General features: G+C 43.4%; 1 protein-coding gene and 1 pseudogene across 2 annotated transcripts in view; both read left to right on the forward strand.

Moving 5' to 3' along the window:
• MTMR7 (myotubularin related protein 7) overlaps positions 1-25,127 on the forward strand; it is a 591,157-nt gene that overhangs the window by 414,529 nt on the left and 151,501 nt on the right. For both annotated transcript variants that reach the window (XM_069631578.1, XM_069631577.1), the window contains exon 8: positions 20,016-20,125. In XM_069631578.1, the coding sequence (XP_069487679.1) occupies positions 20,016-20,125 (110 nt within the window). The remainder of the gene's footprint in view (positions 1-20,015; positions 20,126-25,127) is intronic.
• LOC138515583 (septin-10 pseudogene) lies at positions 3,576-4,374 on the forward strand (annotated as a pseudogene).

Consider the following 25,127-nt stretch of genomic DNA (forward strand, 5'->3'; position numbering starts at 1 on the left):
TCTGACGAAGAGCAGCAGGTGTACGTTGATCCCTCGTAGATCAGGAAGAGCTCACCGCTCCAGATCCTCTCTTGATTCTGTCCTTGGGTCAGCTCAGCAGTCTGTATTTCTTGAAGAAATGCAGCAGTAGACTTCTTCATCCAACAGAACCCAGAATTCAGCTTCAGGTTTTGACTTCAGCTTCAGTTCCAAACAAGATTAATTTGGTGAGCGAGGGTCCCTATATATACACGTATTCCCCATTCACTCCGGCTGAGCCAGGCTCAGCCAGCCAATCACACACACGTGCATTCATTCAAGCAGGCAGGCAACCAATCTGGCTTACAGGCATTCAGGCCTTTCACCTAAAACCAGACATCCATAACACAGAATGTGGATTGAAGTAAGTATGCAGCCTTTCAGAGCACTACACTGCATTTACTCCAGTTTCATTCAGGGCTGGACCAGGCATTGTCACACAACCAGACCCAGACACCCAAAACACAGAATGCATATTGGTTCCTCACTCCACTCATACAGGTCCCGCCCCAAGGGTGTACCCACAACACACAGTCCCTGGGAAGGCTCCAGCAAGTCTGGCATTGGCAGCCCACCAGGTCCATGTATGGTCCTTCCACCCAACAACCATTCAGGGGAAGGGACAGAGTCAGGGTTTCCCAGGGCTTTGAGGAACAACGGCTAAAGGCAATAGAAACCAAGAGGCTACCGTGGCCATCTTGCCTTTGTTAAGGAATCCATAGATTATTATGGCAGGGCCTGGGTTTCCCAAAAATGGAGGCCAGTCAGAGCCACTGCCAGGTCAGCATGTAGCTGCCACCAGCTAATACCCTACTCTGAGAGACTCAAATAGGTGGCCAAAATCACACACTAAGGGTAGAAGGTTGTACCCCCGCCCATGGGTGCCATAAGGGTATCGCATGCCTGTTGTTCACCAAAAGGACAAATGAAGAGCTGCACTGCCAGAGGTCCAGACTGGACCTCAGTGGCAGACAACATACAAAAAACACACACAGAAGTGGTAGGACAAGGACTGGAAGGCCCTGTCCCTCCGAAAAGCATTTCCAGCCTCATTCACCCACCCCCACCAGACTGAGCTTAGGGTGAATAATCTCCCACAAGAGGGCCACCCTCATCCAGATGGACAATATACCTTCTGGAAAGGCCATCTGCATTGGCATAACGCTTCCCTATGCTGAATGGTGAAGTCTAGCCCTTGCAGGCTAATGGACCACCTGAGTAGTTTGGGGTTTTCACCCTTCATCTACATAAGCCACTTTAAGGGCATATGGTAAGTTTGGACCTTGAAGGCAGACCCAGTAAGGTAAGGTCTAAAATGCTTATGCACCCCTTTTCAACAGTGGCCACCTAGGTTCTCTACCCTTGAATTGCCTACTGATGAAAATTATGGGGTGCTGTCTCCCTTTGTCGTCCATCTTGGACAAGACCACTCCAATTCCTGTTTCACTGGCATCAGTTTGCACAATAAAGGGTTTGCTGTAGTCCGTGGCACACAAGGCAGGTGCCCTTTGGTGCCATAGGCTGCCATGAAGTTCCTATAGTAGCCAGTGAGTCCCAAAAAAGCTCTCACCTGGGTTCGAGTAGGGGGAGTATCCTGGTACTGCACAGCGTGTACTTTACTAGGGAGATGTTGGATCTGACCCCCCCCCCCCCCACTACCTCATGACCAAGGTAAGTGACCTTCCCCTCAGCTGTCTGGCACTTGGTTGCCTTGATAGTGAGGTTGGCCCTTTTCATGGCCTGCAACACCTTATCCAGGTGTGTCAAATGCGCTTCCCAGGTGGAACTGTGGACAGTATTGTTGTCCATGTAGGCCACACACAAGGCCTCCAGTCCACTGAGAGCATGATTGACCAACCTTTCGAAGGTGGCAGGGGCATTCTTCAACCCAAAAGGCATGACTCTAAACTGGTAGAACCCCCACAGTCAGAGCTATTTGCCAATAGCCTGATATGAGGTCCAAGGTGCTCACAAACCTGGCAGCACCTATTTTGTCCACACGCTCATCAGAACTGGGCAATGGGTGAGTATCAGTCTTGGTGACTGCATTGACTGCTCTGTAGTCCACACAGAACCTCCACTCCTTGGTACCTGCCTGGGAACTTGCTTAGGGGACAAGGACCACTGGACAGGACCATGGGCTGGTTGAGGGTTCAATGACACCCAAGTCCAACATCTTGGCGACCCCTGCCTGGATGTGTTTCTTAAGTGTCTGACATCTTATAGCATCTGCATTTGACAGGTACACAGTCACCAGTGTCAATATCATGCCTACACCTTGGGGTGGGGCCTGGTGTCAGTGAGAACAGAGGGGCATACTGCTGGAGCAAAGCCCCTGCAGGTCCTCTGCTGCTCTGATGTCGGATCTGGAGAGAAAATCACTCCATCCACTGAGCCATCATGAGGATTGCTATGCAGCAAATGAGGAAGAGGATCACACTCATCCTCTTCTTGCTCTGAAGCTAGCAAGAGGCATTAGACTTCCTTTCTTCTGTGGAATGGAAGACATGGAAGATGAGAGGGGCTACCCCAGGAATACCCATGCCAACCAGATAGTTGACTTTGCCCATCTTGGAGATTATCCTGAACGGTACAGTCCACCTATCTGCCAAAGCTCAAGCCTTGGTGGGCTCAATCACAGGGATCTCCTGGCCAGGAGTCCAGTCCACTTGTGAGGCTTTAAGGTGATTGTCTGGGACTCTCCAGACAACCACTTCCACCTTCCCCCTCATAATATATATTCGCATCTCCAGTACCACCACCTATTGTACACCAGTATTAATAACCCACTAGTCTTAACTTATCCAAAAAGGTACCAGGCTTTCAGTCTATCCCAAGACAGATCTATATTGTAGTTCAGTGTAGCCAATATCACTGATCAATATTACACCTTTAGTGAACCCAGATATTAGTTATCATACTATCTTTAAATTCCCAGCAGGCCGCAAACCTCTGTATCTGGTATACAATATTATGAGTTCATCCAGAATTGCCCTATAACTGAATTCATCTCCAAACATGGTCTTCTTTGTCCCTCATCCTTTGTGATTCAGCTTCCAACCCCCTTCAATCCGTCCTCCTTTGTCTGCTCCAAATCCCAATGATGACTCATTATCTTTTTTGTTATGCAGCATTCTCAATACCTCACCACTTGTTTGATTGTACTGCACTTTTCCCAAAACAAAGAACTCTACTCATCATCTTTCAGGTTATCTATCCCTATTAGGACCTTGTGTTTCCATCCATTTTATAACATCCTGCAGACATACATAGAAAAGTGCCTACCCATCAATTAACATTTTCAGCTGAAAACACAGAATTATGAGCTCCAAGAAAGTAATGTGCGATTGCAATTAACCATCCTAAATACAGTAGGATTTGTTGACCAGATAAACAAAGAAGACAGCTATATGCCTATTGTAGACTACATAGATAAGCGGTTTGAGGCATACCTCCAAGGAGAATTGAAAATTCAGCATGCCCTATACAGATATCATGATACACGCGTACACGTCTGCCTTTTCTTTTTTGTTCCTACTGGCCATTCCCTGACAATTCTAGATCTGCTCACAATGAAGAAACTCAACAGCAAGGTCAACATCATTCCAGTAATTTCTAAAGTAGACACCATCTCTAAAACTGAGCTGCACAAGTTTAAGATTAAACTTGTGAGTGAACTGGTCAGCAATGGAGTTCAGATATATATCAGTTTCCAACTGATGATGAGACAATTTCTCAACTGAATGCATCAATTAATGGGCAAGGACCATTTGCTGTTGTGGGAAGCATGGATGAGCTAAAGGTTGGCAACAAAATGAATAAAGCTCGCCCGTACCCTTGGGGCATTGTGCAAGTGGAAAATGAGAATCACTGTGACTTTGTAAAGCTTCGACAGATGCTTATTGGCACAAACATGGACGACCTGCAGGAACCGACACACATGAGACACTATGAGCTATACAGACGCTGCAAAATGGAGGCGATGGGATTCGAAGACATTGGCCCGGGTGACAAACCTTGCAGTGTGCAGGTGAAGCAAAGCGGAATTCGTTTTTCGGTGAACTCCAAAAGACAGAGGTAGAGATGCGACAAATGTTTGTGCAGAGTGTCGGGGGGGGGGGGGAAAGGAGGCTGTTATGAAAGAAGCTGAGCGTGAGCTACAGTGCAAATTTGAACACCAAGAGGATTCACCAAGATGAAAGATGCAAACTGGAAGACAGGAGAAGGTGTTTGGAAGACGAAATTAACTTATTCAACAAAAAGAAGATGGCAGCTGAGCCGCTCCATGCCCAAGGGTTTGGAAGTTCCTGCAATACCAGTCTAAAGAAGGATCGTAAAAACTCCAGTTTCATGTAAATATTTAAGACTGGGCAACCTCTGATTTACAACATTTACAACTACAATACAATGTTATTAACATGTCTTCAGTGCATTTTACTTTAAAAAGTACTTACTGTTACTGACACTAAGTAGAATTCATAAATAGGAACATGAAATTAAAAAAAAAAAATTTCAGTTTTGCCGAGTATAAATGTGTAATTGATTTGATTTTTCCGGACTCAACACGTCTCAGAAAGATTTACGTGTTTTCTGAACATCCTGAGCACAGTCCCCCCGAAAAACCGACAGTTGAAATGATCCCCATGTGATGTTTCAAATAATACTTGTGTATTTCCGTATAGCCTCTCTGTTGCTATAGTTGAGGTTTCTCCAATAGCCACTTGTGGTGGTGCACTCCGCGGGATGCTGATGTGAATTCCACTTTTGATGACTTTGACCTCTTGCCCCAAAGGAGAGTAAAGAATTCAAAAATAATTCTCATCCTTAGCAAATGGGCATTCTATTTTTCACTCAATCTGATTTACCTGGTAGCTGTGCTCAGAGAAAAGTCTATTCCGTATAAATGTACATTTTTGCTTATCCAGCTGTCAATAAAATAGAAAGAGGCTGACTTGAGTGTGTTGTGTCTCTATTTCCTGTACATACTTTACCACTCCTCTGTCTTTCGTGCTATTGCTAGGAAGAAGTAGCTTATCCCTGGATATCTCATATGTGCCTATTATTCCGAACAGATCTATGCATTTTTGCTCACACAATAGTTATTGTTTTGAATGAGTTGCAAGAATACTGAGTTGATTTATCATGAAAAGGTATTTCTTTAAAAACAATCAGTTTTGTTTTAACAATCTTAATCAGCGCAAAACGAATCTAGTCTGATGCGCCTTTCAGCAAAAGATATGCACCCTTCATGAATCTATTCTTTACAATCAAATACTATACAGTGGTTGCAATTGTATTTTACGCTCTCAAAGCATTTTCAGCTGTTTTTTTGTGAACCAGAAGAAGCACTCGGACTATTATCTGCCATTTAAAAGGTGTTTTATTTAAATGAAAAAAAATGCCTTTCTAGCCCTATGGCTATGAGGGAAGTTCCCTGCCTAACAAACTAAAAATAATGGTGCTCCTCAAATGTCCCAAAAGAAATAGTTCTTAGTCCAAATTCTATTCAGCTAACTGGTCCTACCACTTAAGAAAACAAAAAGGAGGCGGAGCAATAGCCTCTGTCCTTGTTGGTTGCCTATCCCAATGGCGCTCACTTCACACAGAAGGATTGAAAGTTCATCCAGTTCGGGATCTCTTTTCAAACAGGTTTTAAAGAAAGGTTTGTCAAAGTTCATCAGTTCATTGCAATACAGCCTCTCTTTAAATTCTGTATGCCAAATTTCCAGTATTTTGTTATCTTTCATTTTATTTCCTTTTCCTCAAGAAATAGGTTTTCTTATTAAAACAATGGCACCATTTTCCTCTTCGTGCTTGAACGTGTTGTTGTCTGGTTTTCAAACACTTGAAACCTACAGGTTCTCTCTCTTCCCAGTTATGTTCTCTAGGTTTCTTGTTTCCAGGACTCCCCAAAGTCCTCTTGCCCTCTATCAAGCTTGCTTTAACAGGGCCTCGATACAGCATCTGCCCATTTGGTTTGTCTAGGCTGCCGTAACCCTTATGGCTTCTCCAGCCTTGATTCATGAATGCCTTTCTGTTTCTCAGGGCTCCTCAAAGTTCTCTGACTTCTCATAGGCTTGGTGTGTCTCCCAGTGGTTGAGGTGTACGAAAAGAAGTAGTGGAACTATGTTCCCTGCTGGCCTGCACCCACTCCCCACAAACCCCATCACCACGCCCCCTCCCACACACAATACAAACCCCCAAAAACTTGCAACTGCTTTTTAAGGGAACGTCCAGTGCAGTGCACTGAAAGTGCAAGTTTCTGTGTGTCTCTACACTTTTATTTTAAAACGAAACCATTCCGGAACAGTTTCTTTTTAAAATAAAAGTATAGGAGCTGTAAAACTTAATTAAAAAAAGTAGAGGAGCACCGCTCCCGACCGCTCCCGCTCACTTCGACCAATGGTGTCTCTATTCGGGTTTATCAGACTCCTGTAACCCCTATGGCTTTCCAAGCCTTGGATATCGAAGTTCCTGAGGGCTCTCCGAAGCTCTCTGAGGGGCATGCTCTATCTTCATTCAGGTTTATCTGTCTCCCGTAACCCTGGTGGCCTTCCCAGCCTCGAATAACTCTGCTCGCACCTCTCCGTGGCATTACCTTTTCGGGAGCATTCACTTCCCTTCTGCTGCTCAGCTATACCATTCTGCCTCAAACCTGTAGATTTGGTGTTTTTATAGTTTGTACAGTCACATGGATTGCCTAACCAGATTTCAATGAAATGTAATGACAATCTAGATGGGGGACCCATTGGTTATCTAGGCCACAAATCATTTGGCCAAAACAGGACTGAAATACATTTACAAGTTGAAACCTATTTGTTATTGTTTGCGGGTTAGAGCAACAGTTTTGATGATTATTTGTTTCCAATCCTCCCACATTTTGGTGCAGCTGTCCCTCCTAAGTGGGGGGTGGGGGTGGCAGAAAGGGGTGTTCAGTGGAGGTTCAATCCACAGTGGAATCTGAATATTCCTTTGACTATGTTTTCCTATGATGCAACAGTCTTTCCTCCACCTTCAGAATCACTGAGACATTCTTCTCATAGCTCACGTTCCTATTGAACTTCTTCCTTCATCATATGAGATAGAATGTTTTTCTTAGCTAATCCTCCTTTTTTCTCCTGTAATGCTCTTATTTCTTCTATTAAAATGTGTGGAGCTAATATTCTAGATATTCTTTGATATCAGAGAATATTGGACAGCATTGAATATAATCTTACAATATCTTTTTATTTTTTCATTGTTATATGGTTAAATAAAAAAACTCAACCTTTAACAATTACCACATTACAATCAAATAGAAAACAAAAGATCCATTAACATTTCACAAAAGAGTTGAAACGTCAAATCAACACATAACTCAGTAAAAATTAGCACGGTCACATTCCAAAATCAAAACAATTACAGGGTACCTCAGTGTTGTCCAACTATTCCCATTACACATAAGTCTTAATAGTATATATCTAAAAATGAAAGAAATTTCATCCAATATATATGAATAAAACTGAATACAATAAAAGTGCTAATTAATCAATAACAACTTTACAAACTACTTCAAGTTATTAAACGGTTAATTTAAATACTGCAATAACAGTTGAAGTGGTATGACCAGACAGGCTTGTATAGACCAAATTTGATCTCCATCCCCCAGCTCCTAGGATCCTATGAATGTCTTTAGATAATTCCACCTCATGTCCTTCACTGCTGGACCGGAGAGAACTATATGTTAAGAGTTTCATGTTCGGCCACAACGTTATACAACCAACACCCAATTTGATCAGATTCCAAGTGGCAGAATCCGACCAAAACCTGTTTGCTCTTGACTAAATTAAAACAAAAAGGTAAAAAAAGCATGTCTCACATCTTGGTAGGATAAATGGGCCAATAAGGCACAAGCGTCCCCAATTTCTTGTGATCCCATTGTAGATGATTTAATGAGGGATATGAGTTAAAGTTCTCGAGTGTTTCTGACCAATCCTTACCAAATAGGTTTCTTGACCCTACATGGATTCTCTCTCATCTTCAACATGAAACTACCCAGCTCTGATAAAATGACACCACAGAAGTCATTAAGCTCATTCAGCCATTTACTACCCCTTATCTCCAAGATTGTCTATACCAACCAGACATCTATACCATAAAGGATTTTAGGAACTTTTTTCCCTTTATAGTACTTCATACAATGTTTTAAAGTGTATCTACCATATCATATCAGGAGTCCACCTTAAACAATTGATTGGCCAATGCTGACGTGCAACTCTTAAGCCACTCACTCGAGAAGGCTTAATTGGCCAGGTTTTGCTTGCATAAAAAAGCCCAGTTAAATCGGGGAATCAACTTTTTCCACAGGCCAATGTGCCACTTAAACCTGACACTTTCCTAAACTTGGAACATTGCAATATTCTGGTCTTTACCGGATTCATCTGAAGGGCATGAGTGTTCATATAAGTAGAGAAGGCATCAATCAACCTTGCAGTACAATCAAAAATCATAAAATCATCGGCATAGGACAGCCAAAACGGTTTAAAATGGAGAATCGTTGGTGTAATGAAAGCAGCCGATTTTAAATAATCACAGATTTTTGATAAAGGTTAAACAGGCAGGGTGCCAATACCCAACCCTGCCTGACTCCACGAAACGTGGAGATAGGACTAGAAAGGGATCCACAATGGTTCAATCATACCTGAATTTTAGAGTGAGAACACAAACCCACTGTTAACCTTAAAAGACCAGGCGGGTAACCGCACTGATGTAGGTTAGACCAAAGATGGTTACAGTCAACTGCATCAAATGCAGCTGTTAAATTGATGGAGGCAATAAACAGTCCTATTTCCCATCCCACGGCTACATGTTAAATACATTTGACAATCAAGCCGTTCAGGGAAGGTTAGTGAAGTTCCCAAATTCCGGCAAAGCCCACCTGCCTCTTTTCCAATCTACCAACCTCAGTGGCCCAAGCCTCCAGATGAGACAGATGAAAAAACCTTGCTGTCCGCCTCTAAAATGGCTATTGGTCTATAGTTAAGGTGGCTAGTTCTGCCCCCTCTCCCCTAATATTTAGATTGGTGCCACTGACTGTGGAGAAACCTTAAAAAGGTACAAAGAGCCCACCAAAAACTATTCATAGATTTATCTACGGCTCTGCCCTATACGGGATGTCATTCTTTGCTGGGTATTATCCCTTAGCTTTATTTGTAGAAGGACTAATCTTTCACATGCTACAATCTCTTACATTGCTTTTATCCACTTCACATTATTTTGGCAAATTAATACTTAAAGGTTTCAAACAGCTAACTAAATTCCAGTGTATATGCAATTCATCAAAATATAGGTAACAAATAAAATAAAACAAAATTAGAAAGGTACTGACCCAATAAAATACATACTATAAATAGCATGAATAAAATGTACTTAAAATCCAATCCAGTAAACACATTTAAGAAAACATGTCTTCTATACAGTGGCAGATTTGTTGTCTTCTATTTTAACTTGTTCTCAATGCCAAAGCTTGAAATAGAAACTGTGAAAGAGACCTAGTAGAGTCTGATGAAATCTCCCCCTCCTCCAATAGATATAGATAACCCCCCCCGTGAGGAACCAGGAATGAGACGTGAACACAGGGGACTCATGATGATCACTATAAACTTTTATTGAAATAATAAAGGGGTTGGAAAATGCCTGACAGTCCCTAATCTGGGAGGTATTTCCCTACCTCAGCCAACAACTAAGAGCCTGTCCTGTGCCAAGATGTCCAAAGCAAATATTTCCTGTGTCCGAAATCCTATTCTAGCCTTCTCATTCTAAAACTAACCCAAAAGTGTTTAGGGTATTGTCTTTGGCTTGAAAAGTGCACAAATGTTCACAACAAAAAGGTATAAATCCAACAAAGGTTGAAAATGAAGAATGTAAACGGTTTCAGGGAATGGCTTCCTTCCCCAGGTCTCTCTCTAGCAAAACAAAAAGCTCAAAATATTTACCAAGTTCTTCGTAGTTCAAGAGGATAACTCCCTTCTCTTGATGGTGCAACTCACCCAAGGGAAAATAACTCCCTTCCCCAGGTCTTTTCCACATTTGATGCAGTTAAAAATCATAAGGGCAGAATTCTTCCTTCGGATTCTCTTTTTCTTAATACCGCAAATGCAATTCAAAATCCTAAGGGCATGAATCTTCCTTGGGATTCTCGGACTCACAAAACACCTGGTAAACTCTCCTGCCAGGTTCTCTCACGCACTCTCTTGATACAATTTGGGTGCAGGTCCTAAACTCGCATAACACCTGGTATACTCTCCTGCCAGATTCTTCAATGTCCGCTTCACTGTCTTATACATCCTGGTTTACACCCCTGCCAGGACAATATCTCTAAGGGTATGATTCTCCCTTGAGATAGTATACTTAAACAATTACACGTCTGGGTGCGGGTCCCAGACTTGCATGAAGCCTGGTATACTCTCCTGCCAGATCTTAATTACACTGTTCACTATGGCTGTCGTCCTGGTGTACTCTCATGCCAGGACAACCTCTCAAAGGATACGAGCGTTCCTTGAGAATCCTTTTCACCATATGAGATTGTATGCAGGTCGCAGACTCGCACACCACTTGGTTTCCCAAATTCACATTTGTCCACTTGGTTTTCACAATGGTCTCAAAGCTCCCTTCTTCACTGCCTCAGAGAAGAAGCCTCCCTTCTGGGTTTCTCTGCAGTCCATGCAGCGAAGGGCCCTGTTATCCCCTTCCTGCTTTCTCTGGCTCACTGCTATTATCAGGTTGTTTTGGCGCCCTCCTCATGTTCTCCTTTCCGCATCGGTTGTTCTTCGGTCTGCATCAGCGTCTCCAACACTCACCTGTCCTCTCCCCACCATGGCATACGCAACAGAGATTCACTTGCTCCATGTCTCGTGTCAGCCATCTGCCCGGTCTTGTGTGTCTTCTTCGCTTGCGTGTCCAGCTAAGAGCTCGTGTCCTCCACTAACTGGTCGGGTCTCGCTCCAGTTCTGCACAGCTCCATCTTTGAACTCCTGCTGTAGTGAAGGAAGCTGTTTGGAGCCAATCGGATTCCTCCAACAGCTGCACTGTTCACTTCGGTCTAGCTGAGTAATCTTCATTCTGGTTGCTCTCTTCCTCATGTCATTCTTTGTTACTGATAACATTGCAGGGTATTTAAGAATTCTATGATTAAGTGTTGGGGAATATTGAAGATTACTGCCACAATATGCCATGAGGGAGTGAGGTACTGAAGGGGACTCCCTAAAGGCGAAATGGGGATTCCAGGTCTCACCCAATGATGTAATTTTGACCCCCTGAGGGTTGCCTCCGACATGTGGTCCTCCCTGAAATGGCCACCCCCCTACGGTCAGGATCGGGTAGCGGCTGCCGTCCCCTGACCACATGAGGAGAGGCTACCTCTAGGAAAGGAGTGATGACACCATCAGGTTCATCACACCCTACATAATGCCACATGTCACTTCGTCTTAGTACAGACTTTACTGTTTGTCTTACTATACTGTACTTGGGGGCAAACAAATGTATAATAGTTTCACGGGAAGTAAGGCAAAAAGGGAAAAAGCCATTCTCCATCTGGTGGTCTGTCATATAAGACAAAGATCGCAAAGCATTCAATGATTTTAATGGGAGGCTGTTAAAACGTAATTTAGTTATAATTGCTCGATATCTCAGGAAAGGTAATCATCTAAGATAGGTTTACTTTCCTGGGTTTAAGGTAATACTTTTATGATATCTGTTCATAATTCTATCATCTAAGACCTTCTGCTTGCTTTCAAATTTTGCTTAGGTAAGTTTCTTTAGAGTGCATATATCATCTTTGTATTTTTCTACCAACTGGTCAAAAGCAAACAAAGAAAATAAGGTGCAAATCAAATGTTTTATAGAAGATTTCTATGATACTATGCTTGCTCTTTCAGTTACCCATATTTCTTTTAATTGCTTTACTGATTCCATTTTGGGCATTCTGTATGCTGTTAAGAAAAAGCCAAAGACTTGCCAAATGAAAATGTTCCATTATATAAGGCAAACCCAACTCGCGGTGGTACGCGTAATTCAATGACGGCATAGGGGGGTTGAGCAGCCGCTAGCAAAACCAATCCTCAGCCACTTGCAGGCACTCAGCGTTGTCAAATCCCCAAATAACACTGTAGAGGGCAAGGCAGCAGGCCTTAGCTTCATAGATACAGAGCATTCAGTCTTCTTGAGGAGTGAAAAACCTAGCAGCAAATTTGAAAGTCCCACCCACCCACTTTTGCTTGCCTGATCCTAATAGACTGTGTGGTCATGTGCGGGGTAGGGGATGCTGCTTGACAGAAGCTCATGCCCAGGTAATCAAACTTTTAAAATTTCTTGCAGTAAGGGCTCTTTTCAGAGAAAAACACAAGGTTGCTGATTTACATGCGTTGACCATGAGGCCTAATTTAAACATGTACGTTGTATAAGCATCTAATAGCTTTTATAATGAGAGAGGATTTCTGGCGATGAAACGATCAAAACATTCTCGTCAGCGTAGAATAGTATGGGTATGGGAATGTCACCGCCCTTGGAATATCAGCCCCAGACTCAGATAACATTTTATATAGGCTATTGGTGTACAGGTTGAAAAGCAGGGGAGCTAATATGCACCCTTGCCTGACACCACGCCTTACTGGAAAAGATTATGTGGCACTTCTAGCCTGGTCAAGACATACAGTTGCAGAGTAATCAGCATGGAGCAAGCTCAACATTTGTAATAGGTGTTCGGAGATTGCTAGATCATTTAAAATTGTCCACAGCTTTGGACAAGTTCAGGAGCACTACATAAAGTGGCTCATGCATTATAAAAAGTTATTTGTATCTATTCATTCAGTCCTGTTGGGATTTTACTGAGTCAGCTGTCATTAGTAAACAATAGTTTGTTTTTCTTCATGTGTTCAATAATTGGCCTGTCAGTCAATACTTAAACTCTAAGAACTTGGCTGAAGACAAGTCTAAAATATCACATTCTGCACAAGAAAGAAAACCTGTCTCTTCAAGATGAGTAGTCTGGAGTAGGTGAGCAAACACCCTGGGGCGAGCAAGAGCCCGCTGAGGCGAGGTGAAACCCAACCAGAGAGAGAGGATCGTAAGCAGAGCATGCAACTTTTGTAGGAGGCCTGAACAGCAGAGGGAAATGCTGGAAGCCCAGTGTTTCCCAGAAGAGGGAACCGAAGGAGAAGGGAAGCGTTATCCCGGTGAGCAGCACGCCTGTGGAACAGCGTCAAAACCACCAAACGGAGTCCTTGAGACGCCCTGCAAACGCCGTAGATCCAAGGAAGAAGGCAGAGTGTGAGACACTGACAAAAAGGAGAAGCGCGAGATACAGAGTAGAAGAAGAGGACCTGAGCGTGTGCCAAACCCCAAAGCATTCCCCTGCAGATACACAGGTAACCTGGAGAATAGGAATACTGGCAGGCCGCTGGGGCATCACTGTTAAACAAGAGAAACTTGTCCCAGTACAATTGACGAGATACTAAAGATAAAGGGCCCGATTCATAGAATCCAGCGCAGAATTTGCACAAGCGGCACGCGCCGAGAGGGAGCGTGCACCAGCCGTGGCGCAAAAAACAATAGTGCGGCACGCATATTCATGGATTTTCCCAGGCATCATTAGCCGTGGTGCAAGGAACATCAAGCTGCGCCAGTAATGCCTCCAACACGCCCCCACGCACAGCAAAAAGCAAGCGAAATGCCTAACAGCGCAAGACCCAGCGCCATCCCTGGACCAGCCAACAGCCCCATCCAAATCACGTGAAAACACGGTGCGGACGGGGTACGCGCTGAGTCCCCACGCAATTTGGCAGTGGTGCGTCCAGGGTACTCAATGAGTTTCCACGCGATTTGGCTGGGGTGCGCATGGGGTAGGCAATGAGTTTCCATGCAATTTGGCTGGGGTGCGTACAGGATAATCGCGCATACCACGTATGCACCCCAGCCAAATTGCGTGGAAACTCATTGCGTATTCTGTATTTGCTCCAACACAACACGCGAGACCCGCACAAATCCACAGTAAGCAGACCCCTCCTGACAGGACACCCACACCCCAGGCCCCATCACCCATCCCGCCACCCTGCAGGCAGCACCCACTACATGGGACACCCCCATCACCACAGGCCACGGGCATCCCCCGCCACATGGGACACCCCAGCACCCACCACCATGCCCGCAGGCATCCCCCTCCACATGGGACACCCCAGCACCCACAACACAAGCATGCAGGCATCCCTCGCCACATGTGCACCCCCGCCCCCATCACCCATGGCGGCAACCTGCAGGCAGGCCCTGTCTCATGGGACAACCCCACCACTTGTGACTGCAACCTGCAGGCAGGCCCCGTCTCATGGGACACCCCCACACTCCACCACACATCACGGCAACCTGCAGGCAGGCCCGTCTCATGGGACACCCTCACCCCCATCATCTGTCAATGCAACCTGCAGGTAGGCCCTGTCTCATGGGACACCCCCACTACCCATCATGGCAACCCGCAGGCAGGCCCGATCTCATGGGACACCCCCACACCTCCTCACCTGTGACGGCAACCTGCAGGCAGGCCCTGTCTCATGGGACACCCCCATCACCCGTGACGGCAACCTGCACGCAGGGCCCATCTCATGCGACACCCCACCACGGCAACCTGCAGGCAGGTCCCGTCTCATGGGACACCCCCACACCGCCATTACCCGTGACGGCAACCTGCAGGCAGGCCCCCCATACAGGACACTACCTCCATGCCGGATGATGACATAGTGACACACGTTCACTCCTTCGATGATGTGCTCAGGACATTGCAAGCAGTGTAGTGACACCACCCTTAACCCCCTACACACAGCAAACAACTAAAAAAACCATACACCTGGCTCACAGGCTACAGTGTCACAGCCGATCACACGCAATTTATGCCTGCAACCACATCCCATCATATACATCTCAAAAGCATATGGCAAAGAGAGGCCCTGCATGGCATGTGACAAAGTAATGTCAAAATACCACATGTGCAAATACTCACACTGTGACAGAATGAAAAGCACCATCGATTTGTGTCACATAACGAGGCATTGGCCTGGAGTCTCGAGGCATGAGTCTCAATGAGCACACATCACCTGAACGCATCACCCCATAAACACACAAGTTACCCTCCCATGTGTGAAGGACACGACATGACATACGACCAAATCACATGTCATTCAGAATGCACATGTACACAAGTCCAAAGAATCCCCAGAGGGTGAACTGAGTGAAGACAGAAACAAGAAACTTTTCAGGGCATCTTACATTGAGACAGTGTCCGTGCCTGGGAAGTGGTGATTGATAAAATGTGGTTACGGGGGTGGCAGGCCTGCACATGTGAAGGACATCTAAAGACAAACACCCAAAACGACAACAAAGATAATCTGGCCATCTGGTGTCTATTCCAAGCATAATTGCAGACAGGAGTTGCAAACTGTCGGTAGGTGTCTGTTGGCATACATAAACACAGTCCACAGATGGTGCATGCCTGTGAACCAGTGCAGGTGTGCAAGTGGCGTGTGAGGGGACCTCATGACAAGTTCAGAGGGTACACAGCTGACCATAGCAGAATTGAACAGGACGTCATCAGGGCAGAGGAATACCAGAAGCACAAGCACAGAGGAATGACACTAGTCTTGATTGTGTACATGCCAATCATACCATTCCCGAACAACAAATAGTGCAGCATTGACTGTCCATGTGTAAAACCATAGAAATTAAAATATATTCATTACAAATCAGGATGTCAAAGTACATGAGCGACAAATTACCACAAACACATACCTGTGAAGGCCCTTACACTGCATCAAGCTAATCCTGTGACAAAATTGAAAACATTTCACACTCCCATCACTCACCCAACCCACCCAACACACTGAGGACCAGTACAAATGTATGCTGCAATTGTGAAATGAAATGCCACCACATGCTGCACACTACAGGTGCACCTTAACACCCATCCATTGGTCATGCACACCAGAACATACCCCATGCAAATGGATGTTAAACATGGCACATGCATGTATGCGTGCACACACATGAACAAAATTGGTCAGCATCAGGGACACAGAACAGAGTAAGGAAGAGTGAAACTTGCAAAAACAAATCGAAACCAAACACCACTTTGAGTAGCAATGTAAAAATGTATTAAAAACCAGCATCAAAGTCATACTTATATTCATAAAATCAATAAAATATTCATGAAACCAATAAATAAACAAAAGATTGTCCAAATGAAAAAAGAATAAAAAATGTCAAACTCAAAAGTGAGATCCATGTCCTTAAATGAATATCCAAATGAAAACAAAAGTGAAAAGAAATCCATTCAATCATGGTGAACAGAAAAGGATCCAAAAAATGCTAACTATGTACAAATATAAGGAGTCCATTGTCCCAAACGTATAACAAAACCATGAGAAAACATTCCAGAAAAATAGAATTAAAAAAACTATATACAAAAAGTGGGACACAGTCCAGAAACTCAAAAAAAGAGGAAAAAGAAATTAAACTTAAACCTAAACAACTATATATAATGGCAGCGGGCTAGTCTTTCGACTCACCATGTCCCCTCAAAGTCTCGGCCAGGGCAACATCGAACACTGCGTCTACTTAGCAGAGGCCCTAAGCGGGCCCATTGCGAGACCAGGAAATGGTCCACCCAAAATCTGTAAATTACCACTCAGCAGCGTCTACATTAACTTCAGGCCCCACTTGTTAGACAATCCTAGCTATTCCTCTGAACATAGCCAGTTCTGTATGGTAGTGATTTAATTGCTTCTCAGAACTTGTTAAAAAATCTCTGGGTATTAAATCTCTGGGTATTGATTGGTTGGCTTATTAAAATGAATCTATCAGTTGTTCTCGCTCGGTTTTATCAAATACGCCAACGCTGGCTTAATCCTGAAAATCTGGTTTAATTTGTAATGTTTGAGTTGAATTTGAATTATACACTTTGAGATATTTTCTTGGCCTTTCCCAGTACCTCCAGGAATGTATGGTTGTCTCCCATTTTGGAAAATATATACTGATTTCATGAAATCTCAATTTTCCACTGATGTCACACAAGCCTTCAAAATAAGATCTATATATCTTTAGCATTAGTTTACTTAAATGTTTTGTATTACCATATTTATACACATAGCCAACCTCTGAACCAAGTTTCCAGACTCAAACATATATTAAATTCCAAGGTTCTTTTCCTGTCATCAGTAGAGTTGTTTTGTCTAATATCACTGCTATGTAATAAAAACAGAAAATAGTTTGTTTTGCTTCCCCTTTACCTTTCCTTGCGTAAATCTGCTTCTGCTACTCTTTGGCCCTTACCCTGTGTTACGGAGTCCCTCGGGCTGCGTTAGCAGGTAGTTACTGCATAGCTTTGTGGGCCATGGATAGTGAACCACTCTGGTGTGACACCTGAAGTTGGTAAATTGGAGATTCCCAAGAACTATCCCACTCCTCCTTTTGTCATGGGTAAAGGTTAGCTTCCAATCTAAAGACAAATCCCAAAGAAGGAAAAGAGGTGGAAACAAATGCTTTGATGTACTAACAAATAAAATATATGCGTCACAGCAGAGAGGGCCTGTAAGCGAGTTTAAATCCAAAACATGTGACTCGCAAGTCGAGCTAATGAATGAACAACCTCGAGAAGACGACTGTAACTCAAATTGTTTACCACTTGAACTTGATGGAAAAGATACTGCCAAGAGTGCATTGAAAAAAAATATGGCCATTCAAAGATACCTTCCAGTGGTGAAAACACCAATTCGCTTGGCTCCTATCATTTGTAGAGATAACAAAATAAAAGAACTTGCAGTGCAGAAACAACCTATCCGTTGGGCTCCAATCTTTTGTAAGGGAAAAAGGAATTTCAATTCTAATACTGCTGCTCAGGATTTATCTGGAAACCTAAAAACAGACTTACTGTTTGATTCTTACTGTTTGACTCTTCTGCTGGGATTGATTCCAATGGAAATAAACGCTGAGGCATTATTGAGACTGTTCTTAATCAACAGTCTGTTGGTGATGCTGAACTCAATGAAGTTGCTGTATCAAAACTATCTGTAAGCGCACCACAAGAGGGAAACCTCCATGAAGTCAATGAACAAATCTTTAAGCCTTTCGCAATTCCCAGGATCTGGGTTAAACGGGTGTGTCAGGACAATGGTTATGGAATGCTAAATCAAAGCACTCTATTAAAAATTATGAGACAAATTCCTGATTTGTTTTTGTTTTCATAGTATGATTTTGAATATATCTGCTTCCCTTATGGAGATATCACACATGTCGTGGAAGTGGGTTTTAAAACTAAGATGGGTGCGAATGCAGTCCTGAAAGCTTTCTCAGATTTTCAAAAGCTGGGGCTAGACGTCTATGCATCTCAACTGGAACATATGACACCTAGCCCAAATGTTGAGAGTGACGAGTAGAAATCTTGAAACATCCAAAAAGAAAGATTTAAAAGACACTAATACCTTTCGTAGATGGATCATTAGCAGGGATAGTGGTCAGGAGTTAATCAATAGTAACAATCCTGTGGAAAACAAACAAAACATGTTATCTCTTCTGCCTGATATGTTATCTCAGGTTTTGCAAAAACAATGGGCCTGATTCACAGAAGCATTTTATAATGGGGCAATCCCATTGGGAAACAATCTGTGAATCAGGTCCTTTGTGTGGCTGAAACTGCACTTTAGTTGGAGATTGCTGAAAGGTGGTAAGCTGCAACACACTGGGCTTTAACTCCTTTAAAGGAGAAAGTATGGAGAACTTCATATTTGGTCACTTTGATTTGATTCTATTTCAGGAAACATGGCTCCAGCAAAATATTAATTTGAATGGGTGCTTAACTATAACCCAATTTACTACACATAATAGAGAGGGCAGATACCGTGGGGGTCTCTTAATGGCCGCCCGCAGTGCACGGTTTAACAAAATTGAAACAGAGGAAATGGCGTGTATGGTATGCTGGCTCTGAGAGTAACCCTATGGGGGGAAATTGACAGGGAAAATGATCATAATCAATCTGTATTGGAATCTGCATGTTCTGTCCTTGCCTTGTTTCTGGAAAATCTCTCCTCTTTACTGACAGATATTACATTTAGATTTGAGCATGACCCAATTCTAATGGCAAGGGACTTAAATGCTTAATGTTACCCTAATTTGGATATCCGTAGAGAGAACTCATTAGGAAGAAGTAATGATAAAATCTGGCAATTTCTGTTCGAGGATTGGAATTTTATAGTAGCCAATGGAAACATCAGGGGTGATCAGATTCCTCTGGGTACTTGGAAAAGTACAAAGTCGTTTTCCATTATTGACTATGTAGTTCTGACAACTGACCTATTTAGCCTGTGCGAAGAATTCAAAATAGAACATCTAGGTCTGAGTGATCATAACCCGTTCACAGCCTCTCTGTGAGTGGAAACATGTGAACCATAAAGAGGACTCTTAAATGTTCAGGTTAATCAAAAAAGAACAGAGGAATCTCCTATAATAAAAGGGGTAGAGACTTAAATAGGAAGTTTAGGGAGGCCAGATATGCAACTACTCATGATGAGTTGAAAAATCTATGCTCTCCTATATCCTTTATGGGCTTCTTGTGGGGCCTTGATGCACCTACTATCAGAAATATCACAGGAACTCATTACCATAAACATATTTATGACAAAGAAACTGCCATTCGAAAAAATACTTCACAAAGAGATTTTCGGGCATTGGAGAGGCAGAACCTAAGTAAAATGTTAGTTTAAAAATCACTGCAGTATTTGTGAGTGAGTGTGGGATTCACAAAACAATGATCCTTTCAATGAAAAAGTCTGTTATTAACAGCACTGTACATATTGTCAACTTTATCTCTGTCATTTATTGAATTGTTTCTCACATGTTCTGTAGCTATTTGTCATTAATAAATGTTTCTTAGTTGCATGCTAGCGTCCTCCCCTACCTGAAAAATAAATGTCTTTGTTTTGCAGTTTGCGAGCTGAGATCTCCATCAATGGGCGACTTCCTGTGGGGGCTGGAAAACTCGGGGTGGCTGAAGCACATCAAAACCATCATAGATGCTGGTATCTTTATTGCAAAGGTATGCAGCAGCTGGTTAAGCCACTTTACATGAGCAGATCTACTACGATAAACCTGAAACAATAATCGACAAAACGCAAACACGAACATCCTATAAATTAACTCTGCATTAACTGTCATGGTGATTATATTCTTATATTCCATTCAGCTACACAGCCTATTATTGAACAGACTCATTGCTCCTCACCTCTTCTTCTTACTCCTAAGGTATCTTCCTCACAAGTCCAACGCCCACTCTTTACTCCTGCACTGTATGCATCATCCCTTCTTCTCACACATCAGATAGTTTTTCATATTAGGACATTATAAATTATCCTCTGCGCCCCTTATGGATCATGTTATTTGCTCCTTCTCTTCCCTAATTCATCCGTGCAGGCCATCAGTTACGCTTTACTCCCAATATGTACTTCCTAACACATCCTTCTTTCATATGATGCATCCTAATCCACATGACTCCTCATCCTTATTCTTTAATCTTTATGATACACAATGCGTTTGATTTATACATTACTCCCCCCCCTTTACATACCTCAAAGCAACAGAATGTAAGCAGGAAGATGTCACCTGATGTCTACGCTTAGATTGTGAAACTGGTGGAAGTACGGACACAAGTGTGGTCTGCCATGTCTTAGTTTGAATTCCCGGAGTACTGAGTTTCATGTAACACACACCTATTGAGAGGAAAACAGAAAGCCTTTAAATTCAGGCTTGCCACACGGAATGTGGCAAAGAACTGTGGATGCAAGTGTGGCCTGCCGTGGTTCGTGATCTCTGACCAATCCCGCAGAGTTGCCACACAGAGATCCTCCCGATGGGTAAGCGTGCATCTTTCTTCTCCCTTCTTTCCCTCGAACTGCATATTCATTTTGTTAGAGCCTCTCCTGTGTGGCCCAAATACAATTTAAGGAGCAATGCTAATATTCCCCAAGCGATTGGCCCACAGCCCCCTGGCACGTCGGCGAAATAACAGAATTTGACACTCTTTCTACAGAATTTACTGAATGCATGGAACCAAGGGGAGTTGGCTGGTTCCGTTTCTAGTAAATCATTGGCTCATAATCCAGGCACTAAACCTCAGAGCAAAATTATGGATTATTTTTAGCCTGCTGGAAATAAGAAAGCTGACTTCCTGCTGAGCGAACCATAGACTTTTGTATTGGATGACTCTTTCCTGAGGATGTCCCAGGAATTATGTGATGATTCCTTTACGAACCCCTTTCTATGTCACGTGCGACCTCTCACTGATTCTGGCTGTCCAGAATTCTGCAGATGGACTGCATAACAATGGTAAACAATACAAAACACACTGCTCTATGGTAGCAGGGGTGTAGGTCCCATCAATATGTCCCCACAGGATACCTTGGGCCTGTCCTATATTACAGCCTTCCACTTAGTCTTACACTCTATGAAGAGACTAGACGGCAATATAAAAGAGTGTCAACCTTAATATCCTCTATTGTAAATAAATTAAATCTTTATGTAATACCCCTCGAAGAAGAGCTACGAAGGGGGTTTGCTATTCAGTGATTTGAATTTGGAAGTTTCTGATCTAAACACAGGTTTGTGCTCGCCTCCAAACTTGCCTAATGTTTCCAAGACAAGTCTGATTAATCAAGAGAGTCCGAGCATTACTCCTGATCTTTTTAAATCTATGGAATGGTCTAATCGGAATACTTAAGTAGTAGAAAGGGATCAGTGCAAGCAAAACAATTGGAGATTCCACACACACACAACCTGAGAGACAAAGAAAGAATAAACCACGGGCAATTAAGAAAATCTAAGAAATTAATGAAAACCTGAATAAAAATCGTTCCTCTAGGAAATTTCCATGGGCTTTATCCATGACTGAGGTTGTCATTGATTTGAACATTGACTGTCAAACCAATACTACAAAAAGATCCCAAATCTGAACAAGAAGACATCCAAAGTAACAAAACAAAAAACTAAAGCCAACTCACCAAATAAGGTCACCAAGTTCTTCCTTCCTGGTAACCAAAGAAGGGCTTTTTTAGACTCCTCTTCTCTTGTGCTTATCCAGGAAGTAGTTGAAGATCCAGAAGCACCAGATGCATGCTCTCAGAGGTGTAGAGGCATGAGTGACTTTTTGTTAGATCTGTCCCGTTGTCAAGATGTGTACCTTGGGAAACCTTCATCTGGATTACCTGTTAACCATACAGGTAGGGTGATTCGGTTTGAGAATATTAGGCAGATGAATGACAGTATGTTACTTAACCGGTCCAGAATACTTCCGATTTTTTCCTTCATACCTACTCTTCACCTGATTCACCCCAGTGATATCGATTGGGTTGGCATACCTCATGAGGGAGGGGACAAAATAGTGATCCATTTCCTTTTTCTTAATTGTTGCGCGCCTAGTGTGGGGAACAAGCTGACCATTTTAGATCTATGGCCTGAGATGTACTTAAACATACCAATCCCCTGCCTCAACGAAAATGCATCTCAAACGAGGTAAGCGATCATGATGCTTTTAAGATCGCTTTTGGATTGGACGCAAATCACTGTTTGATCGTGTCCTCTCGAAGGACACTTGATTATCTATTATGAAACAATTTTGTCTAGTGACCAGAATCATTCACAAACTGGCCCCTATATGACCGCCTGAATCTTCTAAATGGGGGTAGCTTCTGTAAGGCAATTAAGAGGGAACCAAACCTGTCAGATTTAAATTTTCCGATATGATTAGTCATTTATAACGCGCCTGTACACAAGTGTTTCTAGGCGCGACAAGACAAGGAGGTGGGACAGAAGGAGGACAAAGCAACAATCTTACTAGGCCTTGTGTCAATCATATTGCACATTTGTGGGGAGGTGGGAGTGGAGAAGTGCCGGGGGGTGCAAGTAGGAAGGAGGGGAGAAGTGCCAGGGGGGCGATAGTGTTCATAAAGTCTTTACAGACTTACAGAAAGAGCATCTTTTTGAATTTGTTAATGTACTGTAAAATTGGGAGTGCTACTGGCAGGTCAAAAAGTTTTTGATTGGTCACAGTCTTTAGGATAGTGGAATCATATTTATGTGTAGTGTGTGCTCCTTAACCCTGCCAGGGTGACAGACCTCTCAGCCAGGAGTATTTGCATGGTTCCTTGAAGTACCATATGCAGTAATGTTCCCATCAGCCTGGCTTTTTTATTAATTAATAAAATGATGTAGGTACTTCCATCTCAGAAAGGTTAATCTGCTGATCAGATTCCCCTTTCATAAGCTTCATTCCAAAAGTATAGTGTACACGGTGCACTGCTGCATCCATAGCCTGATTTCAGCACCTGCCCTACAGTGGCCCAGAGCAGGTTCAGGTTGCAGGGGCCCTCTTGACAGCTGAAGTGACAGCCAAAGTCACTGCAGCCCAGGGTGGAATTAAAATTATGCACCACTATTCCACACTATTATGATTATGAGTAGCCCATGCTGGTGGCAGGATAAACTCTAAATATAAGCCATGTCTGAGTTAGTACATGGAAGTGCTCAAAGGTATTGCAGCAACATCCAATTTAATATCATACATACATCAGCTCCTGTTAGTCAGCTCAGCTGTGGAAGGCGATGTGTATTCTGCAAAGTGTCAGCACAGGAATCTGAATGGCCGTGCGTCGTCTTTGATCTCTTTTTGAGGTAGGTAACACTTTCACCCAGAGACGGCCACTCAACATGAAGCTGTCCTGTGCCCAGAAATCAAAGGAGCATACACATTCAAATGGAGTAGCTTCACACCAGATTGCTACACACCAAAGGGTACTTTGATACTATTGGGAAGGGAGGAGGTGGGGTTGGTGTAAACAGGGAGACCTCTGTACAGTTTGGTAAAGGTACCACCATCTTGTTTCTCTCTGCCTCTCCTTCCTGTCGCCTCCATTTCCCTTAGCACAAGGCACTTTGGGTGTGATGTCAGAAGGGCAAATTCCACTTCTTTCAAGGACACGAATTGGAACCCTAAAGCTGTCTAGTTTTAGTCCAGTCACCTACCTTTAAAAGAAAGGGTCTCACAGCACTTTATTAAATCATCCTTTGGACTTAAACCCTTGAAGATTTCATTAGACCCTGTTGGGACAGCAGTCCCTTCCAAGGTCCTCCAGTTGTGAGGTGAAGACAAGTGGTCCAAGGCACAGTTAAGCTGTGTCCCCTAACCATCGACAGGGACCATTGACCATTGGATGTGAACCTGCTATTAGAGCAAGCCACAGCGGTACCTAGGACCGCTCTGTTTTAAAGGACCCCTGCAGTGATGTGCCAGCCTCCCCAGTGTTTGGGAGCACTTCAAAAGACTCCTCTTGTAGATGAGGCTCTGGATTGGGACTCTCACCCTGCGAGTCAAGACAGGCGGGATCCTAGTGTTTTCCATTGAACTCTGTTTTCAAGGACCATTCAACACACTTGAACTACCACGACCCTGCGGCACTGCCTTTTGCACTCTTAGTCTAAGAATCACTTTTCAAAGCGCCAAGAAGTCTGGTTCAGTGCTGCCGCACTGCAAGAAATGCAAAAAGGTACTATTGACTGCTAAGTGCACGCTAGACTCAATTTCCTAGCCCTAGAAAAGTTAGGTCACTTTTATCCCTTTTTGCATCCAAGAACATGTCCTATTAAAGAACATTGTGGGTATTACTTGCCTTATTCTCCTGATTCATTTTTCAGAGTGCTGCATTTTGCTAGCTTATATTCTCCAGCATGGGGTCTGGCATAGATTCACATGCTCATGAATATTCCCTGTCGTCAGGCTGGGAATCCTCGGTAAGAAAAAATCAGTTTCGTTTCTGATCTGTCTTTCTTAGTAGTAACCAATCACTGGTCTCTGGGTCATACTGCCCCCAGCCAATGACTGTCCTCTCCCTAAACCCCTCCCCTGGCAGCCATCCTCAGATTTTCACCACAAGTTCAAGTGTTGGGAGTGCTCGTGCCATAGCTCTCGAGCTTTTACTGCGTTTTGCGATTTTTCAAGAGTTTCATCTCATTTTTTTCGGTCAATCGAGCCTCAAGCTCCACTGTTTTTA

Source organism: Ambystoma mexicanum, chromosome 6q (assembly GCF_040938575.1).
Source record: "Ambystoma mexicanum isolate Mex_15411 chromosome 6q, UKY_AmexF1_1, whole genome shotgun sequence".
NCBI classification, from domain to species: Eukaryota; Metazoa; Chordata; class Amphibia; order Caudata; family Ambystomatidae; genus Ambystoma; species Ambystoma mexicanum.